Below are 25,477 nucleotides of genomic sequence, written 5' to 3'. Positions count from 1 at the left end.
ATTGCGGGCCAGTGTGGCCAGATTATATTGGCAAGTTTCGGTAGGAGCACTCAAAGTCTATATAATACAGAGGTCGATGCATAGCTTGATTTTGGTCCACCATTTTGAAAGCTTATTTTTGACAGTTAGATGAAAAAGTTTGTAAACGATTCCACACAACTAAGCACTTTTTAGGGCCAATTGTGCTTTTTCTGCACAAAACCTAGTGTAACTATACATTTCCTTCTCATGTACGTGGCAAGGAGTAGTTTTTTCACTAATTCATCAGTTAAACACGAAAAAAATCATGGTAACAAGCCTATTAGCTTTGGTCTTCTTGAGCTGCACATGATTTCGTCCTAATTTTGGGCACTGATCTTGTTATAATTAATAATTGTACTATAATTCTATCTTTTCTTGATTTTTGTCAACTTTTTTAAGCATAAAATTATCAACAAACGTTGTAAAACTGACCGAAAATGTAATCAGACCACTGCATGCACCACAACTAAAACCTCAATGTATGCTACGATGAAACTATTGAAGCTTTTTCATCCAGCTGTCAAAACTTTCCCACGCGTTTTGATCAAATGTTCTGGACGACTCGACCTCTGTATTATATAGACTTTGGGAGCACTGTTGAGAATGCAACAATTTAACCTTCGTTTCTATGACCAAAAATACACCCTCATTTTTATGACCACCTACCCGTGTAGGTCATACATTTTGTATGGGAGTTCGCATTTCAGGATGGTAAATTTGTTATGGCCCAGCCTGCCTAACACATTAGGCCACTCACCGACGACAGGGAAGGGTCTTCGTGTGATGTGTGAGTGTAGGAGGTCGGGTCTCTCGGGAGAATGAGAGGGCATCAAGTGGGAACCGAGCGGCGGTCGGGCACTCGGTACGGGCATTCAGAAGGGCAAAGATATTATTAGCGAATACAGGCGGTCCCCGAGATACACGGTTAATGGGGACCGAAATCCGCCGCAAAATACCGCGTATCTCGAATTTCCGCGTAAGTCGAATCTTGTGATTTCCAGCTAAAATATCACTAATTTTCGTGCAATTTTGCAAGTAGGGGGTGGTTTTAGCCACCAAATTAATTATTTCATATGTTTCTAATGAATTGTACAGTTTTAAACCGTTTGAAATGGTATTTTACATTCGATCAATACGGAAATTATTTGGTATTTCACAATGGATGTGTCAAATCAATACAATTTGCTCAAATAACTGTCAGATTTGGAAAACCGCGTATCTCCGAATCCGCGTATAAGAGGTACCGTGTATCTCGGGGACCGCCTGTACATGGTTTTTACCTACATCTTAAGCTTAAACCCTTCCCGCGTTGTTGGCCGTTGTTAAGTAGCGCAACATATCAGAACAAAATTGATCATATCTTCTGTTTTGGTTATTGAAATAACTTGAATTTTTCAGAGAAGCTGCATAAAACTTTGTTTTTTTCAATATAAAAAAATAAGAATTTTCAAAATTATTTTTCATATACAGGCTGTCCCCGAGATACACCTGGCTTCAAGCATCCCTAAAAATTTGAAGTCATGTCAATAACTAAAACAGAAGTTATGCACAACCCAAATAACCAAATCGTCCTTAATCCACTGTAAAGCCACTTCAAACCCACGTGGGTTTGTGGTGGTCGATTCAGCCCAAATAGCCAGCTCGTACTTTATAGCTGATTTAGGGCTGTTTAACGAAAAATCGTTCCGATGTCGTACTTTGTGGCTGATTAAAAGATAGACGGTACTTTGCGGAACTATGGAGCTTTTTAACAGGCACATGGTACTCTTTGGAACTTTGCGGCTGATTAACACTATGTGTAGGGTTCATGATGGAACTTTAAGGCTTGTTTAGAACGTGTACCGAACTTGGTGGAACTTCATAGCTTTTTAATGCATGACATCGGTACAAGGTGGGTCTTGTCAAAGTGTCAAAGACAGACGCCGCCAATCATCTCATTGCTGCTGTACAAGTTAGATTAGTTCTTTGAAGAATGGATTTTGAAGGAAGTGATTGTGATTGTACAGTAAATTGTGATACGTTTCGTGTAATTTATGAATGTTAAGGATTGAAAAATAAACACATGTACACAAACAAAATAAATCCTGTTGTTTATTTCATCGATGACGCTTGCTTGAAAATAAAACACTAAGAAAAATAATCCCCGGCACCGTAGCTTAAGGAAGCTGCTTAGGCGCTATTTAGAAGGACCGCCTGGAACTTTGATGCTGTTTATCTACTGCAAAAGGCGAATTAGAGCAGCGATCTTTAGCGTGCCAAAATGAGCTGCTTAAGTAATTCTGGTTATTTGGGAGTCGTTAACCCACCAAATTTTAGAACAATCGGAGCTGTCAGTTCCGATCCGATGTATTTATCTTGCCCACCCTTAACCCACCTTTTCCTAAAATGCTTTTAGGAAAAGTTTGGTCAAGGCTTGGCTAAGGTAAATATGCTGGGCAGGATTTTAACTCCTCGATTGATTACATTCATTCACTTACATCACTGCACTTCAACTTCAGCAATATTATTAGTCTATAAACTATGCACTGACCAGCGAAATGAAAGAGTCCACTCGCAAGTAAACAAACACACATACACATATTACACATGGATGTTTCACAACAAACCAACTGAAACACACACGTTTACTTGCTTCCTATGCTTAATTAAATCACATTTTAACACTGGTGAAACACGTTGAGCGAATAAATTATCCGTTCATAAAAAACTGACTTCAACAACATTGAAGTGGCTGCTTCTGTGGCCGTGTGGCTTAACCCACCAAACTGATAGTTTTTTGGCTTTGTTTGATGGAACTGGATTTTTAGTACGAGAAATTGGTGGCGTTTTCGGTATCTTGGTTATATGGAAATTTACCACGCAAAAGAGCAATTTCTCATACAAAATTATGACCTACCCGTGTAGGTGGTCATATAAGTAAGGGGTAAAAAAAAGTTAAAATAAAAAAAAGTATATAAAAAATAATTTTGAAAATTCTTATTTTTTTATAGGGGAAGGTAGGTAAAGACGGACACGTTAAGGGAAATGGTAAAAATCTAGGGTTATATAAGTGCAACGACCTTGAAAATGTTTATATATTATCTTACACTCATGTTTTATCAGAAAATGTGTTGAAACTTTTAAGTTTCCATCGATTTTTGCTTTTTTTTCATGAAAGAAAAACATGATTTTTTTCGTGCGGTTCAAGGATAATGTAGTTAGAAGGTTGATTTTTATCGCTTTTGCTGGGCGACATTGTGGGGGACATCTGTCACTCTCTGCATGCAAATTTCATTACCCCGCACCAGCCCTCCCCGATTTTTATACCGGAGCCCCCGGAAGAGAAATGTCAAGTCGAGAAATGTCATTTTGCTCTGAACAACTTCACCTTGTCATTTATAACACCTTGGTGCGGTTTTGAAATGTTCGGGTAAGATATGACACCTGATTCGGGTAAGATATGGACACCTGATATGGGAAAGATGGACACCATGAAGGGTAAGATGGACACCTGTAGAAATCGTTGGTAAGTGAAGAGTTTTACAGTATTTTAACAAATTCTATCGCTTTCCACGTCCTGGTACGTTTTTAAACCAATTCTTGGCTTATTTCAACGACGATTCATTCAGCCGTGGTTTTAGGACTTGTAAGCACCGCTTCTAATATATCGTAGAATGCAGCATCTAAAGCATTATTGAAATGTCGCGCACTTACAGCTGACGTTGCTCCAGCTTACAGAACAACAGTCTAGAACTTCCTTTAAGGAAATTACTACGCAAAAAGACCACGACCCCAGTATTTTTTGAGGGACTTGTTAATAGTTTAATCCATTTCCACCATGTCAAAATTCATGTCAACCATGTCAACATTTGATGTTTGTAATCCCATAGAATTTTTCATCTATTCCTGAACAATATCGTATCAATGCCTCATCTTTTTATTGTTTAAAGTTGTCCAAGTTGTGACAAGATATTGGATTTCGTGAAGCGCCTCATCAGCGTCAAGCGTGTAATAGCATAACGCATGATAACTATTTTGACCGGTGTTTGATTTCTCGCTTATTTCAATACTCTCTCTAGTAGCTGATTGGTTTATAGCTTCGGAATACCCTTATTTAAGGTATTTGAAGAAATCTATTTATCACCAATTGATACAAGAAGTAAAATAAATCAATAAATTTGGTGTCCATCCCCAAGTGCCACAAATCCAAACGATCGCTAAACGGCTTCTAAACGACTCAAGTTCTCTACCTAAACGGAATATAGAAAGACTTCGTTTAGCAGACGGCAAATGACTCGTGCATTCTAAAAATAACAAAAAAGCTGGTGGCGCTCTTTGTTGGTGGGATACCCCAACCAGTTGAGCTTCATCGCTTGGAGGAGAGCTTTCTCATTTTCTCTGTACTGTTGTACGGGTTCGCATTGAAGTTATGCATCGCTAGAACTAGAACGGCGATACGATTGTTTAAATACTAAACTCCAACGGAAACCACCAGCACTGAAGCAAATGAGATTTGAGTAATGGTCGTTGGTGTTGATACCCACGTATCTGACCACACGACCATTCATATAGATTTTTGCTCATAATATTAGAAGGCTATATAGGTCATGATAAGATGAAACTTGTCGAAACACATTGCAAGAAAATCACAGCAATATAATGATGAGTTGTAATACGCCATTTATTGATCAAAGCAATGAATCTGTGGAGCTTTCATTTTTTTCTATGGATATTCAATTTTCCAGTCGTTTAAGCTTAATCTGTGGCGCTTGGGACCCTAGAATAGTTTCGAGCCGAAACGGATTCCCGGTGTCACCAGGTCCATCAAGGAAATATATTTGTTTATTGTGTGTCTCCTCTCCACTGGATTGTTCTGTGAAACCGTATTTGTCCACTGCTGCGGTAATTACATAATACACACTTCGTTGTTCGTTGTTCACTCGGTTCACGTTTACTAATACGTTGTCCTGCACATCGAAAGCATAAGAGTGCTCCAGGGAAAATATTTCGGCAGCGGATATGACACATTGGCTGTATCTGTACAAAGTCGCCTGAATGCGGCATACTCGGAAACATCGTCAGCGCCATCCGCGGCGTCTTTCGCACAGGTACTGATTAATGAGTCGTAGCGCTTTGAGGTTCTCGACAGCTCGCAGTAGCCAATTCTGTTCGGAGTTTTCGACGGTGTACTGATCCTGAATTTGTGTATTTGCGGCCTTACATAACTTTATACACGTATGGACGATATTTGAATGATTGTTTATGGTTTGTCGTTTTTCGTCCAACGCCTACATCGATGAATCGCTATGTCGGAGGAAAGTGTGTGGAAAAATCAACACGGTACAAAAATCGTTCAAGCTATCTGCCTCTAACATCAACTCACTAACCAACATCGTCTCACTATGGAGTGAAAAAGTAACGCTCTATAGTGAGAGATTGAAAATGAGAACCTTTTTTTAAAATTTGTTATAGGATATGCCAAAAATGTTCTCAAATGTGTTGTTTAACTTTAAGTTAGGATGCTGCATTGTTGATTTTTTCGCAAATTAACATTTTGATGCATTTATGAGAAGTGTCCATCTTACCCGCAGTGTCCGTCTTTACCTACCTTCCCTTACTTGGAAGATATTATTGGAATTATAGTAAGCCGTATTTGGGTTATGAGTAATTTAATTATAGTAACCTATGAATTTGTGTAGCTATAAGTTTTTGTATGAAATACATTTCATTCTGTTTCTAACCGTACCAAGCTGGTGGACTGCACTACTTCCAATAGATATGATCAATTTATCATCCAGAAATGCTAATATAATCTGGCCACACTGGCTCCCAGGGCAAAAGCTCGCTTGAAAGGTCAATAACCGTCGCAAAACGTCAAAAACGACCGTCGCCAGCGCCTCGAAATTGTTGCGAGTTTCGCTCGCTGGCGACGTCGGTTTGCAGTACATGCGACGCCGGTTTTGACGTTTTGCGACGGTTTTGCGACTGTGGCCGCCAAAAAGCTCGCCTTGCCCTGTGGGCAAAGTGACCAGAAATACCGATGTATATATATATCTAGGGTTTGAAGGAAAAAATCTCAATTTTTGATCATCGAACTACAAAACTCAGCCGAACAATTAAATCAATCTAAATAATCTAGTGAAAACCAAATGACAGCATGTACGATAAGATCGTATCCAAAGGAGCACTGCTGCGGCCCTGAGTGGTCGCGTGGAGCCCCGAGAAAAAGAACTTGTCACCACTGAGAAAAAAAAATGTGCATCGTAGTCCTTCTTTGGCTTAGAATTCCAATTTTCAGATCGACACTTCAGAAAAATCTTCATCGATGAACCAAATCTAATCCATATCCTTAATAAATGATGCATATTCTCGTGAGATGGAACTTTCTTTTTGCGTATTAGTACCCCCCCCCCCCCCCTATCTCGCTTAACATTCTTTCGCTTTTACTTCTTTAAAGTTTCGAGTTTTAACCTACCGAAAACTACCGATAAAATTTTGATGCGCCTACCGAAAACCGCCAAAATAATCTGGCCACACTGTTCGAAACGTCAAACGCAACGGCTCCTGTTGTTTTCTCTCCCTCTGTCTCTGTCATCCAAGGCGTTTGCCACATGTGAAATTGCATCAGCTCTTTTAACACAGTTTTTCGTGGTAAAAAGTGAGTATATTTCGCTAAAACCAAGCGTAAAACGGCCGTGAACCTTCGGGCGAATGGAAGAGTGTCGTTTTTAAGCCGCCAGCCCTTTGAATTTCATTGTTTCGGCCACGACCGACACCGTCCTGTGCGAAGGGTTGCGGGCGCTGAATGCTGGCTGCGCCGCCTACCAATACCACTGTAGCTGTGTAGCTGACTGACCGGCACATTCCATACGCGGAGTGCGCCGGAATACAAAAAAAATCTACCAACGAGTGAAAAACAAAAAAACACATGGACCACTAACAGCTCGAAACGATTTCCATTTGCAGGACTTGCAAGCAACGGCAGCAACATGACGTTATCGTGTCGGTTTTACAAACAAAAGTACCCGGAGGTGGAGGATGTGGTGATGGTGAACGTGCGCTCGATCGCCGAGATGGGCGCGTACGTTTACCTGCTCGAGTACAACAACATCGAGGGCATGATACTGCTGTCCGAGCTGTCCCGCCGGCGCATCCGCTCGATCAACAAACTGATCCGCGTCGGCAAAACGGAACCGGTGGTGGTGATCCGCGTCGACAAAAACAAGGGCTACATCGATCTGTCCAAGCGGCGCGTCTCGCCCGAGGATGTGGAGAAGTGTACGGAGCGGTTCTCCAAGGCGAAGGCGGTCAACTCGATCCTGCGCCACGTGGCCGACATTATGGGCTTCGACAACCAGAAGCTGGAGGAGCTGTACGAGAAGACGGCGTGGTACTTCGAGGAGAAGCACAACTACAAAGTGACCGCGTTCGATGTGTTCAAGCAGTGTGCCGTGTATGTGTACCCTGCTTTTCGATTCGGTTGTGCGTGGTTAAGCTAACGGATTGTTGGTGGTTTTCTCACTCCCATTCTAGTGATCCTTCGCTGCTGGACGAGTGCGGCCTCGAGCCGGAGGTGAAAGAATCGCTGCTCAGCAACATCCAGCGCAAGCTCGTGTCGCAGGCGGTGAAAATTCGGGCCGACATCGAGTGCGCCTGCTACGGGTACGAGGGTATCGATGCCGTCAAGACGGCGCTCCGTGCCGGGCTGGCACTGTCCACGGAAGAGCTACCGATTAAGATTAACCTCATCGCTCCCCCGCTCTACGGTATGTGTGTGTGTGTGTGGTGGAAAAAACCAATCGTACCATTTTTCTCACACTTTCTTTCCCCCCCCCTTTTAGTAATGACCACATCCACGCCGGAAAAGGCGGACGGACTGAAGGCGCTCGAATCGGCGATTGAGGTCATCAAAGAGACGATCGAGAAGCTCGGCGGCGTGTTCAAGGTGCAGATGGCACCGAAGGTGGTGACCGCCACCGATGAGGCAGATCTGGCACGGAAGATGGAGCGGGCCGAGGCAGAGAACGCCGAAGTGTCCGGCGACGAGGAGGATGACAACGAGGTCGGCATCAAGTACAAGATGGACGACGACGGTGCCGACGACAAGGACGATAAGGATATCGAGTTCGAGGGTAGCGGCGACGAGGAGGACGACAAGCAGGAGGAATAATTTGGCACACAGCATGAGGATGGGGATGTCAATGGTGGTGGTGGAGATGACAATGCACATCATCCTGCCGGCCGCCGCTAGCAGCGGAGTAAAGATTCCGTGGATGAATAATCGTCGGGCGTGGAAAAGCGTTCGCCGGAAAAAGTCGATTGGATGATGGTGGTTCGCTTCTGCAACAGCAACCCAAATTTCCTTCACAGATTTACACACTACAACACACGTGGATGATTTGTATTAAATCGGTATAAATAACATTCTAAACTCCGAACGCTTGGACTCGGTCTTTGCACGCTTTCCTTTGTTTATTACTTTTTTTTTTTATTATTCTCGATTATCGAATCGTTGTCAAAAGCGACCGTGCGTGCGGTGCGCCCCCCATGCGAGAAAAATCGATGGCCAAAAAACGGGGGCCCAGTCTGGTCTGGTCGGAAGAACATTAATAAGAAAATCGTGGCTAAAAAATTGGACCTAATCAGTTTAAAAACAACAAACAAACAAACAAAACATCTATCTAAGTATAATCAGCCGGTTGCGGGGGGAAGAAAACGGTTTCGTTAAAAAAAGAAGAAGAATGAAGGCTTTCATCGTAGTATTCCAAGATATTCCCTATTCAGTCAGTGGTCGGGCAAGCAATCGTGGTTCAGTTCGCTTTTCGCGATCGTAGCCTACTCCGCTTCCGTCTACCGGAAGCTGATGATCGTACTGCCGATGCTTTTCTCGCTGCAAATGTGTTCCAGCGCTCGTTCCACTTCGTTCGGTGTGTAGACCTGAAAAAACGGGAAGCCATTAGACAAAGACGAATAATCAAAACCACCAGCAAAAAAACGTTACCCGATCGACGACCGTTTTGAGCGTTTCATCGTTCACGAAGCCGGCCAACCGTTCCAGCACGAAATGGCACAGGTGTGGGCCGCCCCAGTCGACGCTGGTGCGGAACAGCACCGCGGCCACCTTCCGGCACCGTACGTACGTGCCGAGAAAGAAGCGCCCGACCACGCCGTAATCGTCGGTGGACTGTTCCGGCTCGACCGCGTCCACTATCACACCGTCTTTGGTAAGGAACTTTTCGAGAAACTTGTAATCGTACCCGAGCCGGGTGGTGAGAAAGATGTAGTGGAACTTGGGCCGCGACGTCAGCTCGTTGATGAAGTTGGACTTTTCCACGTTCACGTCGATAAAGTTCGACCGGAAGTGCTCGTTGTCGAAGGTGATGATGTCCGCCGCACCTGTGGGATTTGGGGGGGAAAAATGGGGACGTTTGTGGGGGTCAGTAGCACAATAAGAAGAGTTTTTACAAGCATCTTTAAGGATGATTTTTTCGCAATTAAATGTTATCCAAGGGCTGCACAATTTTGCAATTATTAAATTCGTTCACTCGAAACACTTACATTCGGCCCTGCCATAACATGGAATTGCTGGTAACGTGCTTAGGTTAGAGAAACAAAAAAACTGGCCATTTACCTCTTTCCTCTTGCAGAGCAATCGAAACGAAAATCGAAACAAGAGTACATTAGCTTCTACCACCACTACCACCGTGCCTTCCCTGAGGTCACCGAACTCGGCCGAGATACTTACCGAGATTGTTGATCACCGGCACCGAGCGCGTGTGGCAGGTGGCCGTCACGTGGGCGCCCCACTTGTGCACCAGCTGCGTGATGACGCACCCGACCGGCGAGCACGCGTCCTGCACCAGAATCTGCCGGCCCTTGCACGTGTGCTCGGTCAGGTGGTGCTCGTCGAGCAGGTTAAGCGCGATCGAACCACTGTACGGCAGGCTGGCCGCACCCTCGAACCCAATCAGAAACGGTTTGCGCGAGACGCGCGTTTCCGGCACGACCACAAACTCGGACGCCACGCCCGGCTCGTACCAGTGCGTCGCGAGCCACACCTCGTCCCCGATCTCTAGCCCACTCTTCGAGCCGGTACCGACCGCTTCCACGATTCCGGCACAGGAACGTCCCAGCACGAGCGGCAGCTCCGGATCGTACGTACTGTTGTAGGTGCGTATCATGCGCCGCAGCGTGCGCCCATACCCGAACGCGATGCGCCGATCGATCCGGTTGAGGGAGGCCGCCCGCACCCGCACCAGTATGTCGGAGGCGGACTGGAACTGGGGCACCGCCGTCTGGCAGACGACCACATTGTCCGGATCGCGGAACGAGGTGGACGCGATCGATTTCATGATCGGCGTGGGCAGGTGGGGTCGGGCCAGCCACATGCCCAGCATGAAGCCGCCGGTCGTACCGAACCCGAGACCGATCAGGATCGCGAATGCGTTATTTCGAGCGACTGGGAGGAAAAAGAGGCGGAAAAAGTGACTTTTGTGGTCCGTGTTTTAAAGCCGTTATGATCACTTACTTTCATCGCGGAAAAATATGCGCAGCTCTTCGTACAGCACCGACGGGTCCAGCACTTCCCGGGCCGACGTCTTCAAGCGCTGCACCAGCTGGATGAAGCTGCTCCACGCGTTACGCACCACCGTCCCTGCCTCACTGTTTGCTTCGCTCAGCGTCTGGGGGTAAACGAACCAAAAAGGGGTTGGTTTGTGTTAATGTAAAACACGTGTCAATCATCGACGGCACTTGCCGCATCTGGTGTTCCTTACTCGCAGTGCTAGCGTACGTCCCTCGTCGGAGTATTGGCGCACCACGCGTAGACCGCTTTCGGTTGCCATGCTTAGGTTATTCTTGGGATTCGGGGCGAAATATAGCGGAAACGGAACGGGACACGGTTTTTTGGTTTGTTTTTGGCTTTTAGAAAATTGGGGCAGCAACACAGTAAATGCACATAAAAGCACATACACACACTAGCCTCGATCGGTCGGTTGTTTTTTGTGTGTTGTTATTAGACGAAAGCGTGTTTGGCTGTGGTCCCGCTCTTATATACAGTTACATCGATAGCTAACGTTAGTAGCGTTACCATTCCAGCGTGCAAGCAAATGAAGGGGTTAAAAAAGTAGACACAGACTATATACGATACGATCGGTAAGAACACACCATTTTCGTGATTACATTGATTACATAAGACATTTGCGCCGGTTAGTAAAACAGACCTCGGGAGTGGGGAAGGGAATGAAAGGGAGGGATACACCACACCACAACGATTAAGGGGGGAAAATGAGGAAAGAAGGTTAGTGATTGCTTCGACCGACATCAAACATCCAAAGCACACGGGAGAAACCACATCGAAACCACTCTCCTCCTGCTGGGGAGGACCCGCGCAAGGGTTTGCGCATTACCTTTACAGCTCCGACCACATCACCCACTCGCTGTTTGGCCGCATCCATTTGGGTGGGGTTAGTTCGTGCTTGCTGCCGCCACACACGGTATCGTATCCAGCTGTACTGTAACTATTTGCTCACTCCTGCCTGTACCCATGCAATGCTGTTACCGTGTCTCATGTCCTTCCGTTCGCGTGCTGGCACAACAGTGGTATGTGTGTCTGTCTGTCTCTTTACAATTCCATTGTTTTGTCCTAAAAAAAAGCACACAAAAGGTTAGTTTTGAAGGGCTACAAGTAAACTAAAGGAATTGAACTACAAAATCACACACCCACTTTCACTAGTTTCTTGTGTTTTCCTTTCTACCAGCGTTTCGCTGACTGTGAAGAACGGACGAACAAAGCGCACTAATCAAAACAAACCGTGCCCGCACACTGGGCGCTGCCGGTGGACATGCGAACTGGACAAGGGCAGGTGTGTATTGCGACCGTCGAACGATACGACGAACGAACGATAGAAAACGAACGAACGGAAAGCTTTCCGGAAATGGGTGGGCGTTTCGTTGTGTATGCAATTGTGTTAATGTGTTAATTTTAGAAGGGAAATTCAAAAATAATGGCTCTATGTGTTTTTTAAACATTATTAACCTAAATTAAATTAAATTAACCTCCCAATGTATTTAAGCACAAGAGCCAGGCTGTTAAGGCTATGACCGGTTGAAGGTAGGCAAAACTCATTAGATGAAAAGTACAGCAATATAAAGACCTGTAAAAGCGGAATCTATTGAGCAACCATTTAACCCAAGTGCCACAAATCTACTAAACGACCACTAAACGGGTTCTAAACGACTCAAGCTTTAAACCTAAACGGAATATAGAAAGACTTCGTTTAGCAGACGGCAAACGAATCATGCATTCTAAAAATAGCAAAAAGCTCGTGGCGCCATCTGTTGGTGGGATACTCAACCAGTGCTCCACTCGCAGGAGAGCTTTCTCATTTCCTCTGTACTGTTGTATGGTTTCGCATTGAAGTTATGCATCGCTAGAACTGGAAGGGCGATACTATTGTTTAAATACTAAACTCCTATGTAAACCACCAGCACTGAAGTTAGTGAGATTTGAGTAATGGTCGTTGGTGTTGATACCCACGTATCTGACCCACACGACCATTCATATAGATTTTTGCTTGGAAAGTGAGAAGGTTATATAGGTCATGATTAGATGAAACTTGTCGAGATACATTACAAGAAAAGGACAGCAATATAATGATGAGTTGTAATACGCCATCTATTGTGATGGTTGTTTGATATTTTCAATGTATTTCGGATGCCAGAGGAGAAGCGACGCACAACTACCTTCTTTGCTGGTTGAAGTTCAAGAGAGAGAGATTTTTATTATTCTTTTTTCTTTTGACATCTCAACAAGGTGCATACATTGTATCAAGGTAGCTAGTCATTCCTTTCTAACATATTGTGCAAACCAATGAAGCTAGGGAGCTTTGGTTTTTTTTCTATGCATATTTTATTTTCCAGTCGTTTAAGCTTAATCTGTGGCGCTTGGGAACGCAAATTAACATGAGTGCATCTTGACGCATCCAGTGGGAAGATTGACTGAGGAATTTTCAATTCGAGAGATATTAAGATAAAAAATTTGATTGTAAGCTTGCAGAGAGGCCTTTTTCGAGATTCCTTGCTATCTTGGGGCCCTAAGTGACCGCTTAGTTAGCATAGTGGTTGATCCGCCTATGCACCAAGACGCTCGTTATTATGGCCGGAAAACAACGGATTGGTAGACAATGGCTCAGGAATAGGATTGGTTTTAGACAATTTTGTTGTAGGCTAGTGGTCGGTAAACCGAAAGAGCCAAATTCTAAAGTGTTCGAAGAGTTTCACGTAAGGAGCCAAATATAAAAACCAAACAAAAAATTGTGTGATAGTTCCTAGTACTAGCCAATTCGCTTGGTATCCTATGTTAACAAAGCCATCATGCAATTAGAGTTATTTGGTAAAAGGCATAGGACATAACCACCCTACCATGTGTCTTCATGTTCTACCGTATTTCTCTACCGTAAATTCTACCGTATTTCTCTTGACCAGTGAGATTTAGGGGTAATCATATTGCATTTTAAAGTAATTTTGCATTAGTTTTTTTTACTAAATAACTACAATTTGGGACAGAGACACTAAAACAAGTCTTCTCAATAAAAATACCCTACAATATTGGGCCGGTCTGATGGGGCAGTCGTCAACTCGAACGACTTAACTAGTCATGGATTCAAGCCCCGAATAGACCGTGTCCCCATACGTAGGACTGATTATCCTGCTATGGTAACAATAAGTCACTGAAAGCCAAGCCCACTTAACTAGCCAAATAAAAAGCAGAAAGTGTTTTTACTCAACAAAAATGAAATTGCCATTCCTGTAAACAACAACACGAATCAGAAAATGGATATTTCTGATGGATATTCTGCATTTTTTTTTAAATCTTTTTGCAATCAAAACTCAATCACAAACCATCGTTTGCAATTTACAGTTTGGTTTTAGTGTGCTTCATTATTGATGACGAACTTCCAACAGTAGGAAAAAAGTCAATACGGCCAGCTTTCACCGCCACCACGAATGATGAACGATTATGCACAAACATAATGATTTTTATTTGCTCAATATTTTTTGTGCATGCTAGCGTGTTTGTGTGTGTGTGTGGTTGTTACATTTCGTTGTTAAAGTAGTTGTCCCAAAGTGTGACAAGCACGGAGCGGGCCAACCCATGATGGTGGCGGTGGCTGTGCTGCTGTAAAGCGTTATTAATTATAAATTTATTGACACCGACAAAACCGCCGCGTGAGGGTACATTTCAGACCACACTATAGTGTGCGGAGAGTGTGAATAAATTATTTCTTCTGCCAGACGCCGATCGATCGTGTCCGGTCATGCTGACTTGTTCACATTTTTTTTGTGTCCGCTGTATAGGGTTGAGTTACAAAAAAAAAGAGGGAAAATGAAATTTGCAAACTACAGTTGCAACAGCGCCCGTACAAGCGCATTTGGTCATTTGGTTTATGCAAAAAGAGGTACTCTGGGGCATGGGTTGGTATAATTTATAGCTTAATTGTGTCGTTTGCCTCAAGGTCGGTATGGCCGGGGTAGGTTGGTGCAGACGGTGAACTGTATCCTGTTTTTCGCCTTTGTTTTTTGCTGTTGTTGCCGGAAAATGGATCGATAGCGAGCCAAAAATACTCAGTAGCGGAATAATCACAATGAAATCGATCGAATAAACCGTTCAAATGATAAGTAAAACCCCCATTGCAAAGAAAGGGTTGCAATAGCTAAACCGTTCTTTATTAGTTTGTATTATATTCCTTCCACATAGCTGCAAATAAAGTTCCACAGCGAAGCGGAGCGTTACTGGAAGCGTACGAGTGAGTGAGCGAGAGCAGCAGAGCTTTTTACAGGGATGCTTTGCATTTTTAAATAATTTATCTGTCCGCCGCGATGCATAGTGCGCAACCCGTGCACCCGAGACACAAAGTGGGAGGAGCCTAGCCGGGGTCTTTTTGTTTTTTTTTTTTATTTTTGCTTCCAGCTCGCGAAATGACGGAACGAAGAGGAATGGAGAAAACCGTAAACCAGCTTGAACACGATTTGCTTGAAATTGTTAACAAAAAGCAACTTTTTCTTGCTCGCTTTTGTTGTGCAAACCCGCGGAGATCCTTTCTGGTTCTGCACTCTACTCTATCTCGCTCTCTCTCGCTCTCGAACACACACACCCCGCGGTTGCCATAGCGACGATCGTTGTTTATTTGTTGCTGTTTGTTAAACAGCCGCCATGAGCAGCAGTTTCACGGCTCAATTGAAATGTAATAAATTCATGGGCTCTGTCAATCATGGTGTGCGTTGCGGTGTGTGTGTGTGTGTGTGTGTGTGTGTGTGTGTGTGTGTGTGTGTGTGTGTGTGTGTGAAAATAATTCCAAAGCTTTATGCTGATATTGCATTTAATGGTTCGGGTTAATAGGAGCTTTTCTAAGCCATAGTCACAGCCCGATAGACTGTTTTGAAATGGGATAGTATTTACACCGGTTTAGCCGGTCTCGTAGTACAGTCGTCAACTCGTACGACTTAACAACATGCCCGTCATGGGTTCAATCCCCAAATAGACCGCGCCGCCATACGTAGGACTGACTATCCTGCTATGGGGGGGAATCAATTAGTCACTGAAAGCCAAGCCCACAAGTGGGTACAGGCAGGCCTTGACCGACATCGGTTGTTGAGCCAAAGAAGAAGAAGAAGAAGTATTTACACCACCAAAAAAACTCTTATACAACGCTTAAATAACTCTTAATACACATACACTTCTTCGACTTCATCATCTCGGCATGTCCTCCCATCCGAAAAATCCCATCCGACCGACTCTATCCCTTCAGCAGTCTTGGTTGATGATCTTGCTCAACCGCACCGCAAGGCTCTCTCGTTTGGTGGAAAAATCACAACTTTGCATCATTAATTAGTACATCCAGCACATCAGCAACTGCAGAGTCATTAGGTGGGCCAGCACGACCGAGCACGGAAGTTTCGGAAAAGCTGTCGCTGAACAATATTAGTGGCGCGCCTTTGATTGTTTATGATGATGATGATTGTTGGGGCGAGTGGGCGGCTGACTCACGCCGCCCAACCCAAAGATGGTGTTAGCTAATTTTTCAAAAAACCCCCATTTCTAGACATGCTTGATACAGTGTTTGTGTGTGCGTGTGTGCATCACACACCCTCGACCGGACAATATACAGCGCAAACCTTCGGTCCGGTTCACTCGGTTCACATGGCCGTGCAAGTATAATGCAATGTTAAGTATGACAAATATTCACAAACTCTCTCGCCCGGGCTCAAAGGCACGGCTTAGAGCACACGGGCCGTTTCCTCCAAACGCTTTTGCGGGCCATCGATGGTTTTACGCTACCGGTCTGCAACTGCACATAACTGCCGCCAACAACAGCTGGTGCCGGGGCCGACGTATTTGGCACTTGCAAATACTCTCAAATACGGCAGCCAGACGCCAATCCTGCCCATCGGGGGCACTCGATGGCAAAGTGAAAATTTGTAAATATATTTATCCTAATCAAGTATGCATACATTATGGAGGGTCTGGCAGAGAGTGTCAGTGTAGTGTGTCGGGTACGGTCCAGGTCCCAGTGCCGCGACTGTCCGCTCCCGCTGGGTGGGGTGGGATAGTGTGACCACGCTGGTCAACAACAACAACAACAATAACAGGGACGGGATCGGGATCGGGATGAATAATTTTCCCGTCCCCAGTCCGGTCAACATAAAACAGTGACCAGTATAAGCTTCAGTGTCAACTGTGTCCTCCACGGCAGCAGATACACACACGCACACAAACTATTCGTCATGTACATAGTGCGGTGCAAACGTTGACCGAGGACGAAATAGTGGACGAAATAGTGAACATTTTGGGATATTATTTACGGTTTGTTATGGCTAAAGTCTAGTAAATGAAGAGACTTTGAGGAACTATTGACATTTTTTTGGAGGGTTGTTTAAATGTTTTAACAAAATCCCAAATTTTTGGAACAAATTCATAAATCTCCTTTTATAAATCTCAACAAATTAGAGCTTCACGATGACAAATTTTGGCGAAATTTTCGTTTGATTATTGGATTATTTCTGGCGGCTGTTCTGTCAACTACACCAGCACAAATCCAGCTTATAACCGGGACGTTGCTGGACGTTGTCCGAAGTCCACCAACCACCACGAACAATAACAAAAGCAAGAAAAACCTCATCCCCTTGGTGGCTATCATTTCGTCATCAATCTTATTACCACAGTTTGACATCTTTATTTACATTAAATCAATACTCTGCACTCTGCACAGCATCAGCAGCAGCAGCATCAGCGCTACCGTTTGGTTTGGTGCTCCATCTCGTTGGTCGTCATCGGTCAACCGACTCTCGATGGTGCGTGCGTGTTGTCTTACAACTGCCCCGTACCCGGTTCCGAAGCTGTCCCGTGACAGGAGGTGTTTTTGTGCCGGTTGTTCATCATCGGGGCGCGTTCGGGGCGTTTTCCTGCCAGCCTCCTCACTGCATGCTGGATCGATGATGTGTATCTGTCTGGTGGCTCGCTCAACACAACAACCCCAAAAATTGTTAATTAATGTGTAATATTTTTTTCATACACACACACACACACACACACACACACACACACGCCGATTTAATATCATAAAAATGAAGTTCCACGCACAGCAGACGAGTACTAACCAGGCCTGGTGAAGAGTGATGGTTGATTTCGGGCAAATATTAGCATAAGTTTTTAGCGGCCTGGCGATCGCCGAACTGACTACGCCCGGCATTAACTGAGCCGGTGTAAAAGAATGTATTTTTCTGTGTGTGCCAGGGCGTTTGGTTTTACATTGTTTCTACACCAGTGGGTGAGTTATTTATGAATTATGGTAGCAGGTTGGAATTTGCCTTTTTTAATGTAGAATTTGGATATTGCATATTGCATATATTGGATATTGCAACAAAAATAAATCTTGTTGAAACCATGTTTTTTGTTAAACTGAGATGCAATCGTACAAAAGTGTGTATCATATGCCACAAACAAAAGCGGTAGTTATTTTAGAATGTAGTTTCAAACCTCGTTTAAGAGAAATCAGATGTTATATGAGATAAAGATAAACTTAAGTATCGTAGAGATTAGCAAACTGCACCAAAAATTAACCTGAAAGCCACAAGTACATAATAAGAGTCAATAAGTATGTCTTAAAACAAAAAAGTTGGCATGATTAGTCAAGAAAATAAACAAAATTGGATAGTGAAACAAATAAAAACATTGTACAATATCAACAAGTAAAGCTCTTAAGTGAATAGTAATACTCCACGCAATGAACTTAATAAAAAAACACTCAGAGTAAAACAAACTAAAAGCATCGGAAAACATTGAGTGCCAATCGAATGTACACAAAATAACAAAATTATCAAGGACAATAGAACATACAGTTTTGGTCAAATAAATAATTGCATTCAATATGTTGTAAGTACGCATTGTGACTAAATTTTTTAAGTAAGTTTTTCAATCTTATAAAGTAAAACTAAACTAGGTTAAAAGAAAACAAGACAACGATTAAAATATTAATGATGAATAAACTAAAACTAAAATGGAAAGAAGGAATACAATTAAAAGGAAACAAATAAAATATAAAAATCTCAATACTAGAATGAAACGCAGAAAGACTTAGGAAAACACAAACAAAGCAAAAACGGTAGCAAAATAGGAGTCTAATGCATCAAGTTAAACATTAAGAATAAGGTTGTTGAGTTGAAACAATGAAAATAATGACAAGAACACAGTAAAACAACAAACACAATCGTATTTTAAATTACGCTGTTCTAATAAAGAATGCAACGAAGGTGCCTTAACTGTGTAAACTTACTGAATTACTTTGAATTTCAAATGCTTTGTTTTCATTTAAACAATTTTAAATCCTCCAATTTCAAGTGAAATCGTTTCTACAATACACTTAAAACAGTGAAATAGGAAAAACAACATACAATCCGACAAGTATGCTGGCAAAAGACAGTACACTGAGCTGAAGACTGAAGAGCGACCGGCACAAAATTAGGCCAATCTCAATTCACCTGCAAGCGGCCGCATCGCGCGCTGAAGAAGCCAATTAGTACGCACGTTAGCGTAAACCGTGTTAGCGTTTCATCTCTTTCAGCAGGTCGGAAAATTCGCCTTCTCGACTCTGTCGTAGTGTGCGTGTGTGCGTGTGAGTGTCGTCTCTCTACATGTTTTGCCTCGCACTTTAAGCTGAATAGATACAGTCAAGAGCGGCGAAACATAGGCTTTCTACAGTGAGCAAACGGTCGTGTCCGTGGTGTCCTGTAAGGGGTTCAAAGTGATGCACAACAACGCGCGGAGTTGCTGGTAGAGGATGTGATCTAGCACAGTCGGCGATATTGTAATATACCATGCAGCAGGGGTACCAACATCAATAAAAATTCCCCATTACTCCCTATTCCCGGCCGGCTGGATTCGTCCTGGTGGAAAGATGCTTATCGTCTTCCCCTGTCTTCATCGTCGTGGTAGGCCAAACGGTGTAAGCGAGCGTATCTGTGTATCTGTGCACATTTTTCCCATGGCGTTCGGGGCGTGTTTGGCGTATGTTTTGGCGTAGGTCGTTTTTCATTTAGTGTACATGTGCTTGCATGGTGCCAGCGAGTCCTGCCATTTCGCAAAACCACGTACGGTTCGCCAAAGCGGCTAGAATATTAAAACATTAAAATTAATATTAGCCAGGGCGTCACGGCGGGACACATACACACATCAGGGGCGGAGTCGATCGGCGGTCGGCCGACTGGTCGGGAGTTTTTCGCAAATATTAAAATATTTGCAAAACGGGCACGCTGAATGTATCATTTTGCCGTGCAAGTGTGATAGTTTGAGTAATGGTAGGAACGGGGACGCGATACAGATTTGCATAATGACAAAAGTAAGGGCTGGGAATATTATTAATTGATTTTCCTAGTGGTTAGCTTATTGCTTTATTTGTGAGTTATTTTCATGCATTAAATCCACAGTATCTTTGCTTCTAAAAATCACTCTGAAATTGAACTAATTTCCGTAACTTTCTTGGTAAAACAGGAGCTCAAAATGCGATGCGACTCGATCTTGACTTGTCACGTTCACTTAATCCAATTGTGGAGGGTCAACATCTGACAAACGCGCATTTCCACCGCGTGCTGCTGAGGTGTCGTCTGGTTCTGCTGCGCCCCTTTCACCCCGGGGTGGCTCAGTCAAACGAAGCGTTACCGTGCTAATCTGTGATGCATGACTTCTTTTTATCTGATTTTTTCTCCTCTCTGCCTGATGCAAAAATAAAAGAACACATCATTTCACCGGCTTTTTTTGTTGCTTCTTCTGCCCGTCTGCTGGCACTTCTGGCTTCAAAGTGTGTGAAGTACAACAGTGTGGCAAAGTCTCACTTCCTGATCCTGTGGCCTCGAGCTGCTGTGCGTAAGATTGCGTGAGAAAGATTTAATTAACTGAAAATGGCCAGCCTGCATTAGCTGGTAGCTGGTAGGTGATGATTGCATTACCGTGTAATGAATGTTTGTTGTGTTTAAACAGGCAGAGCTTTGATCCATTAATGTGTGCTAGAACACAAGTAAGCGTAATAAAATAAAGAACAACGGAACAACGTGGCTCTCTGCAGTCTACACAGTATGTTGTTTTGAATGTTGTTGAACACTTAAGTGCTACGGTAATTTTACAAACAATTTTGTTATTTGAAACTAATTAAAAATGCCTTCTAGAACCTAAAATTATTTGCCTTAATATTAAATCAATGCCTTTTTAAGCTGCAGGTCCTTTAGGTGCGAGCTTTATCTTACACAAACTGCACTGAATTTAAAAACTGATATTTGGTAAGTGTAGATATCCAACGAAACTGTAAGTAAATTGAGCACATTTTTTCCTCATTCTTGTCAGGCTAAATACTAATTATTTCTTTGAAGGATCATCGCTCAAAATTAAAACATTGCGAGGAAGGAAAAAAGATTTAAAAAAATCACAACTTTGCAATCATGCAATAATCAAAAGCTTGCCGCCACTCGAGCACTCGAGGCTCCACCCGACAAGCATCTTATCATTTAATTACTTTCTCTTGAAATCGCTCCCGATCGTTTACCTCTCGCGCTCGTGGCAATTTTTTTTGAAGGAAAGACATAAAAAAGTACGCACTAGCACAAGAAAGAATCTCAAGTTGTTTTAAACTGTTCCTTAATTAAATTATGTGACAAGTTTAAATCCGCGTGGCCTCCCTTCTCCGCCATGTCACCTTGCCTTTTTCCGGTTGGGTTTTCCTTTGCCGCCTGTGTGCCTGTGCGAATCAGGACGCAGGAAACGGGGGGTGAAAATGGGTGTGAAAAAAGTACATTTAATAAGCACGGCATTCCGAATGGTGCGTTCGGGTGAAGGAAGCAAGAATTTGGGTATGTTTGGTCGAGTGGCGCTGATTTTTTTTATTTATTTCGGTTGTTGCTTCGTGTGTCCTTTACCCCTCGGCCGGGTATCGGTTTCTTTTTCGTTGGAGGATTGGTCCGGGGCTATTTTTTTTTATATTGCCACGCTGTCTTGCAGAGGAATGGAGAAAAAAACAGGAACACGATGTCCTGTCGCAAGGAAGGTGGAAATTAATTAAGCGCTTGTCTCAACTGCGTCAAGCGTGTATCCGGGGTGGGCAAAGTGTGAAAAAACATTCTTTTGAAAATAGAAAAAAAAAACCCAACAGAGAATGCAGCCAACGAAATTAAGCAATATATTTGAAAGTATTTAAAAGATGCGAAAAATCGGAGGGTTGAATAACACACACACACCTGATTTGTTTGTTTGTTTGCGTGTTCGTGTTGGATTATTTTTACAGCATTTGCGTAACAAACGGCTAAACACTTTGCGCGAATTCACGTTTCCTCTAAAGCGCATCCGCAAGTCATGAACTGCGCTGCGCACAGTTGCGCTCGTGTTGTCGTACTGCGTACCGTCGCAAGATGTATGTTGTTTGCCGTTGTGATTAACCTCCACCCTCTCCTTCTCCTCCTCCCGTTTGCACGTTTGACTGACCGACTGTTTGCCGTAAATTGCCGTTCACGACATTCAACGTCAGTGTGCGGCGCGTTTCGAGCGCACAGGAAGCTGCGCCCCATCTGCCAAAGCCAAAGATGCAAAGCGATGGAGAAACACTCCGCCGCTCCGCCGCTGTGTAGAGCTCCCGGGCTTTTCCGCCAACAAAACAGTCACCCATGGCAACAGCCATGTGAGCTGCGATGGTCGGGTCATCGGATGCAGTAACAATATCATTTGCATTGAATGGATTCATTCATTCGACAATATATAAACGTGTATAAATATTGCATTGGCAAAATACTTCTGCCACCGCCTGTCGCCGCGATCTCCGACGTCCGCACCGTGCACCATTTGCTAGCGGTCGCAAACGGTCGGGGGAACTTTTTAAACGGTTCCGAGTATCTGCGGACTGCGGACAACCGGAGCCGGGAAAGTGGGGCCTTTTTTTGTCGATAGCGTAAAAGAAGCTACCCGTTTCCTTCCTGGCTTGCCGCAAGACACGTAAAGTGTTGGAAAACATATGTACCACAACCGTGGTACGCTCGGTGTGTCTCTCTGTGTGCCGCCATGGGTGGTGTGTGTGTTTGTGCTGGAATGGGAGGAAATGTTTGGAAAGTGTCGGCTGGAGGTGCGGGACAGGAAAAGGAATATTTCCGCCGCTGGAGTTTCTACTGTCGGCAGACAGTGTGTCGCATGCTGGGTTTCGTGCTCGCATGACTTCACCATCCTGAAGTTGCTGAGGATGGAGGTTTAGGTAGAAGAAGTTTGTCGCTAAAGTTGCACAAGTTTGAGTTTGAGAAGGCTTAAGGTTGAAATTTAGTTTGGGTCGAAAGGTATTAAACTATATCTAACTAATGTTGGACAGTTCTGGAATGTGTTATTGAGGTTGCTCATCCTTGAATAAGACAATTAAAACAAACTATTAAATCAGAATTTAAAATTGATCAAGAAATTCGAAATCAATGAATAATGTCAACAAAAAATCTAGGAACATTAAACATCTTATACAAAATTTTAAATTCTCCAAAATCTGCTCCAAAACGATCGAATTATTGCAATATGCTCTGCAACACTCTTTTCAAAATCACTTTGCCAACTCCCATACCACGATCCTTACCAAAATCGTTCAATAAAAGGGCATCAGTTCGATACAGTAGCGCGAACTGAGGTGAAGTAAGTTCGCACCCTTTCAAATCCGTTGCCAATTGTAAGTCGTAATCGCGGCGGAAAGCAGAATAAAGCGAACCATTTCCAGAATCACTCCTACTCGCGTTTTGCCGAGCTCTGCAAAACGCTCTCCCAAAACTGTACGGAGAACGTCACGGGTAGCGCTCCCGTAGTGTACTGTATTCGTGCCACTGTGTTCGCGCGTGCATCAGCCCGCGCCGGGACCCGGGCCGGGGAGGTGTTTGCGATTTGGCACAATAAAAGCAATGAATAAATTGAATATTAAAATTTCTTCGCTTTTATTGTTTTTGAATACCTGCGGTGGTGGTGGTGGATGCACTCAGGCGGGGGAATTTACGCGTTCCCGGAGCGCATGCTGTGGACGGACGCGGATGTTTCTGCGTTGTAAGCGGTAGTTGTCGGAATCGTCGGAATCGCGGTTATCCTTAAAAGGGGTTCACGTTTGGGATGATGCTGTGAGTGTGGAGAGTCTTGCCATGAAGACAGGCGTTGAATTTCCCAGCCTTAGAGCTCGTGCAGGATAGTGGGTTAATGTTATGGTTTGATATAGACATACTTTTTTGTAACAAAATGTGTTTACATACCTTAGAAATTGTGGATTCCTTGAGTTCTTGGTTTTATTGTGCTTAACTTTCCATTTAAATTTCGATTTCTGATTTTACTCTTAAACTGTCTTTACACCAAAATGTGAACAAATGCAATCTGAGCTACTATTGGCAACTGATATGTAAAATTTTGACATTTTAGTACATCGATCATCATATCATCCAGATATTGGTCTAATATTGCATCAGATCCTCGCTGTTAGATTGAAAATGATTATATTTAAGACCACTTTGACTCTGTCCACTTCAATGCTACATCTAACCACTATCCATTGCTCTCAGCAGCCTCCCGATCACCATTGAAACAATAATAATATTCAAAGATAATTTCTTGCACCTTAGCCTACCCACTATTGGCCGCCATCTAAAGCCCTCTCCCTCTAGGTCATCGAAGTTGGTCGGTCGGTTGCAATCCGCCGTCTTTTAAAACAATAGCCCCGGTAAGTTGACTTATTAAATCTCACGACTTATTGAAGGTGTAATGGTGATTAATCGGGCAATTACGATCGAAAAAGCCCTTGTGAAAAAAACGATGCCCCCATGTCTCCGCCATGCGTACAAGGACACCACAGGCGTGGTGGGGCCGTGATTTCTTTTCCAACCCGGTTCGAGTGAAATGCTGCTCCAGCTTCACCTCGACCTTCGGGCGGGTTTGGTCCTTTGGATGAGGGTTAATGAAATGCTTTTAGCCAAATTACTACCCATTGTCTTGTGGCGATGCGCTCGCTGGCCGCTGGCGGTGCCGATGACATTGCCGGTGGAGCAGATGGGATGGGCTGACAAACTGTACCACGTTTCGCGACGGGACGGATGAAATGTGTCATGTCAGTTGATGTCGTGCTGGCTGTTTTTTTGTTCTGGTGTGTTTTGAGCTGCTTCTTACCTGTCCACGTCCGTCTCGTTGTGCCGCGTTGAACTGCGTGGCGAATTGACATCGAAAACAAGATTACATGATTTATGCTGCGATGGGTAGCATTGGATAGTATCGGGAGGTAGAAGGACGCTCTTTTTAATATACGTGGCTCACTCGCTGGAATGTTGATTTACAGTTTAGTTTCCCTGCCGAGCTGGGATGATCTTTATTTGGATAGAAATGCAGAAAGAATGTAGGATCCATTCCTGAATATCGATTGGAGGGATACATGAATATTCCTTTATGATTATTTGAAATGCATCAGTAAATAATATAAAACGAAACTTGGAATAGAGAAATCTATGAATCTATGGAGTTATTAAGGTAGCTCTTATGGCGTTACGTACTGAAAGGTAATTACAATAATTACCCAATAGTCCTAGTTAATAGATATGCTTTTTTGGTGCACGTTTTAGTACTGTTTTTGAAGATTATTATGTTTTATTTGGAATTGATTTTCAATTTTTTTTCTATTAAATCTATCCAGACTTTATTCTAAGGTAAGTTCTGTATAAGTTATACATATATAAATTATGTCTCGTGTTTTCGGGCAATTAATGCCCTCTATTTAACGCTTATTATTTTCAAAGCAGTCATTCAAGGCATGATGCCAAGCAGTCAATGAAATACACACAAGTCATGCGTTCAAATCTTTCGACTGCTTAACCATAATTACTCTTTCAACGGAAAAAATGCTGTATTATAGTTTATTCTACGTGGTCTGCTATATGTTGGCAGAAATTC

At 43.5% G+C, this 25,477-nt stretch overlaps 2 protein-coding genes across 5 annotated transcripts; one reads left to right on the top strand and one right to left on the bottom strand.

The window, feature by feature from the left end:
• The first annotated feature begins 6,553 nt into the window (after positions 1-6,553).
• On the top strand, positions 6,554-8,438 carry LOC120902266 (eukaryotic translation initiation factor 2 subunit 1). Its single transcript, XM_040310861.1, has 4 exons — positions 6,554-6,658; positions 6,967-7,453; positions 7,534-7,766; positions 7,842-8,438. The coding sequence occupies exons 2-4, from the start codon at positions 6,990-6,992 to the stop codon at positions 8,168-8,170; spliced, it is 1,026 nt and encodes a 341-aa protein (XP_040166795.1). The 5' UTR covers positions 6,554-6,658; positions 6,967-6,989; the 3' UTR covers positions 8,171-8,438.
• A 9-nt stretch (positions 8,439-8,447) lies between these two features.
• Positions 8,448-11,824, bottom strand: LOC120902265 (reticulon-4-interacting protein 1, mitochondrial-like). 4 transcript variants are annotated; one of them, XM_040310857.1, is made up of 8 exons: positions 11,722-11,824; positions 11,409-11,644; positions 10,776-10,856; positions 10,529-10,682; positions 9,746-10,459; positions 9,632-9,640; positions 9,002-9,396; positions 8,448-8,937 (listed from the first exon to the last, which is right to left on the bottom strand). In XM_040310857.1, exons 2-8 carry the CDS (start codon positions 11,454-11,456, stop codon positions 8,851-8,853), a joined length of 1,488 nt encoding a protein of 495 aa, XP_040166791.1. In that variant the 5' UTR covers positions 11,457-11,644; positions 11,722-11,824; the 3' UTR covers positions 8,448-8,850. The 4 variants fall into 4 exon arrangements, with proteins under 4 accessions (XP_040166791.1, XP_040166792.1, XP_040166793.1 ...); XM_040310858.1 differs by having other exon boundaries at positions 11,726-11,824; XM_040310859.1 differs by lacking the exon at positions 9,632-9,640.
• Between the last annotated feature and the right edge of the window lie 13,653 nt (positions 11,825-25,477).

This window comes from Anopheles arabiensis, chromosome 3, assembly GCF_016920715.1.
Source record: "Anopheles arabiensis isolate DONGOLA chromosome 3, AaraD3, whole genome shotgun sequence".
Lineage (NCBI taxonomy): Eukaryota > Metazoa > Arthropoda > Insecta > Diptera > Culicidae > Anopheles > Anopheles arabiensis.
The sequence above is the reverse complement of the archived record's forward strand: the minus strand, read 5'-3'. Positions and strand labels throughout refer to the sequence as shown.

Excerpts from the sequence above, each read along its gene's own strand:
- LOC120902266 (XM_040310861.1), top strand. The coding sequence starts at position 6,990 with ATGACGTTATCGTGTCGGTTTTACAAACAAAAGTACCCGGAGGTGGAG. Across the intron at positions 7,454-7,533 it reads GTGTTCAAGCAGTGTGCCGT|TGATCCTTCGCTGCTGGACG; the intron begins GTATGTGTACCC and ends CTCCCATTCTAG. Across the intron at positions 7,767-7,841 it reads CATCGCTCCCCCGCTCTACG|TAATGACCACATCCACGCCG; the intron begins GTATGTGTGTGT and ends CCCCCCTTTTAG.
- LOC120902265 (XM_040310857.1), bottom strand. The coding sequence starts at position 11,456 with ATGGATGCGGCCAAACAGCGAGTGGGTGATGTGGTCGGAGCTGTAAAG. Across the intron at positions 10,857-11,408 it reads ATGTGGTCGGAGCTGTAAAG|AATAACCTAAGCATGGCAAC; the intron begins GTAATGCGCAAA and ends CCGAATCCCAAG. Across the intron at positions 10,683-10,775 it reads GACGTACGCTAGCACTGCGA|ACGCTGAGCGAAGCAAACAG; the intron begins GTAAGGAACACC and ends GTTTACCCCCAG.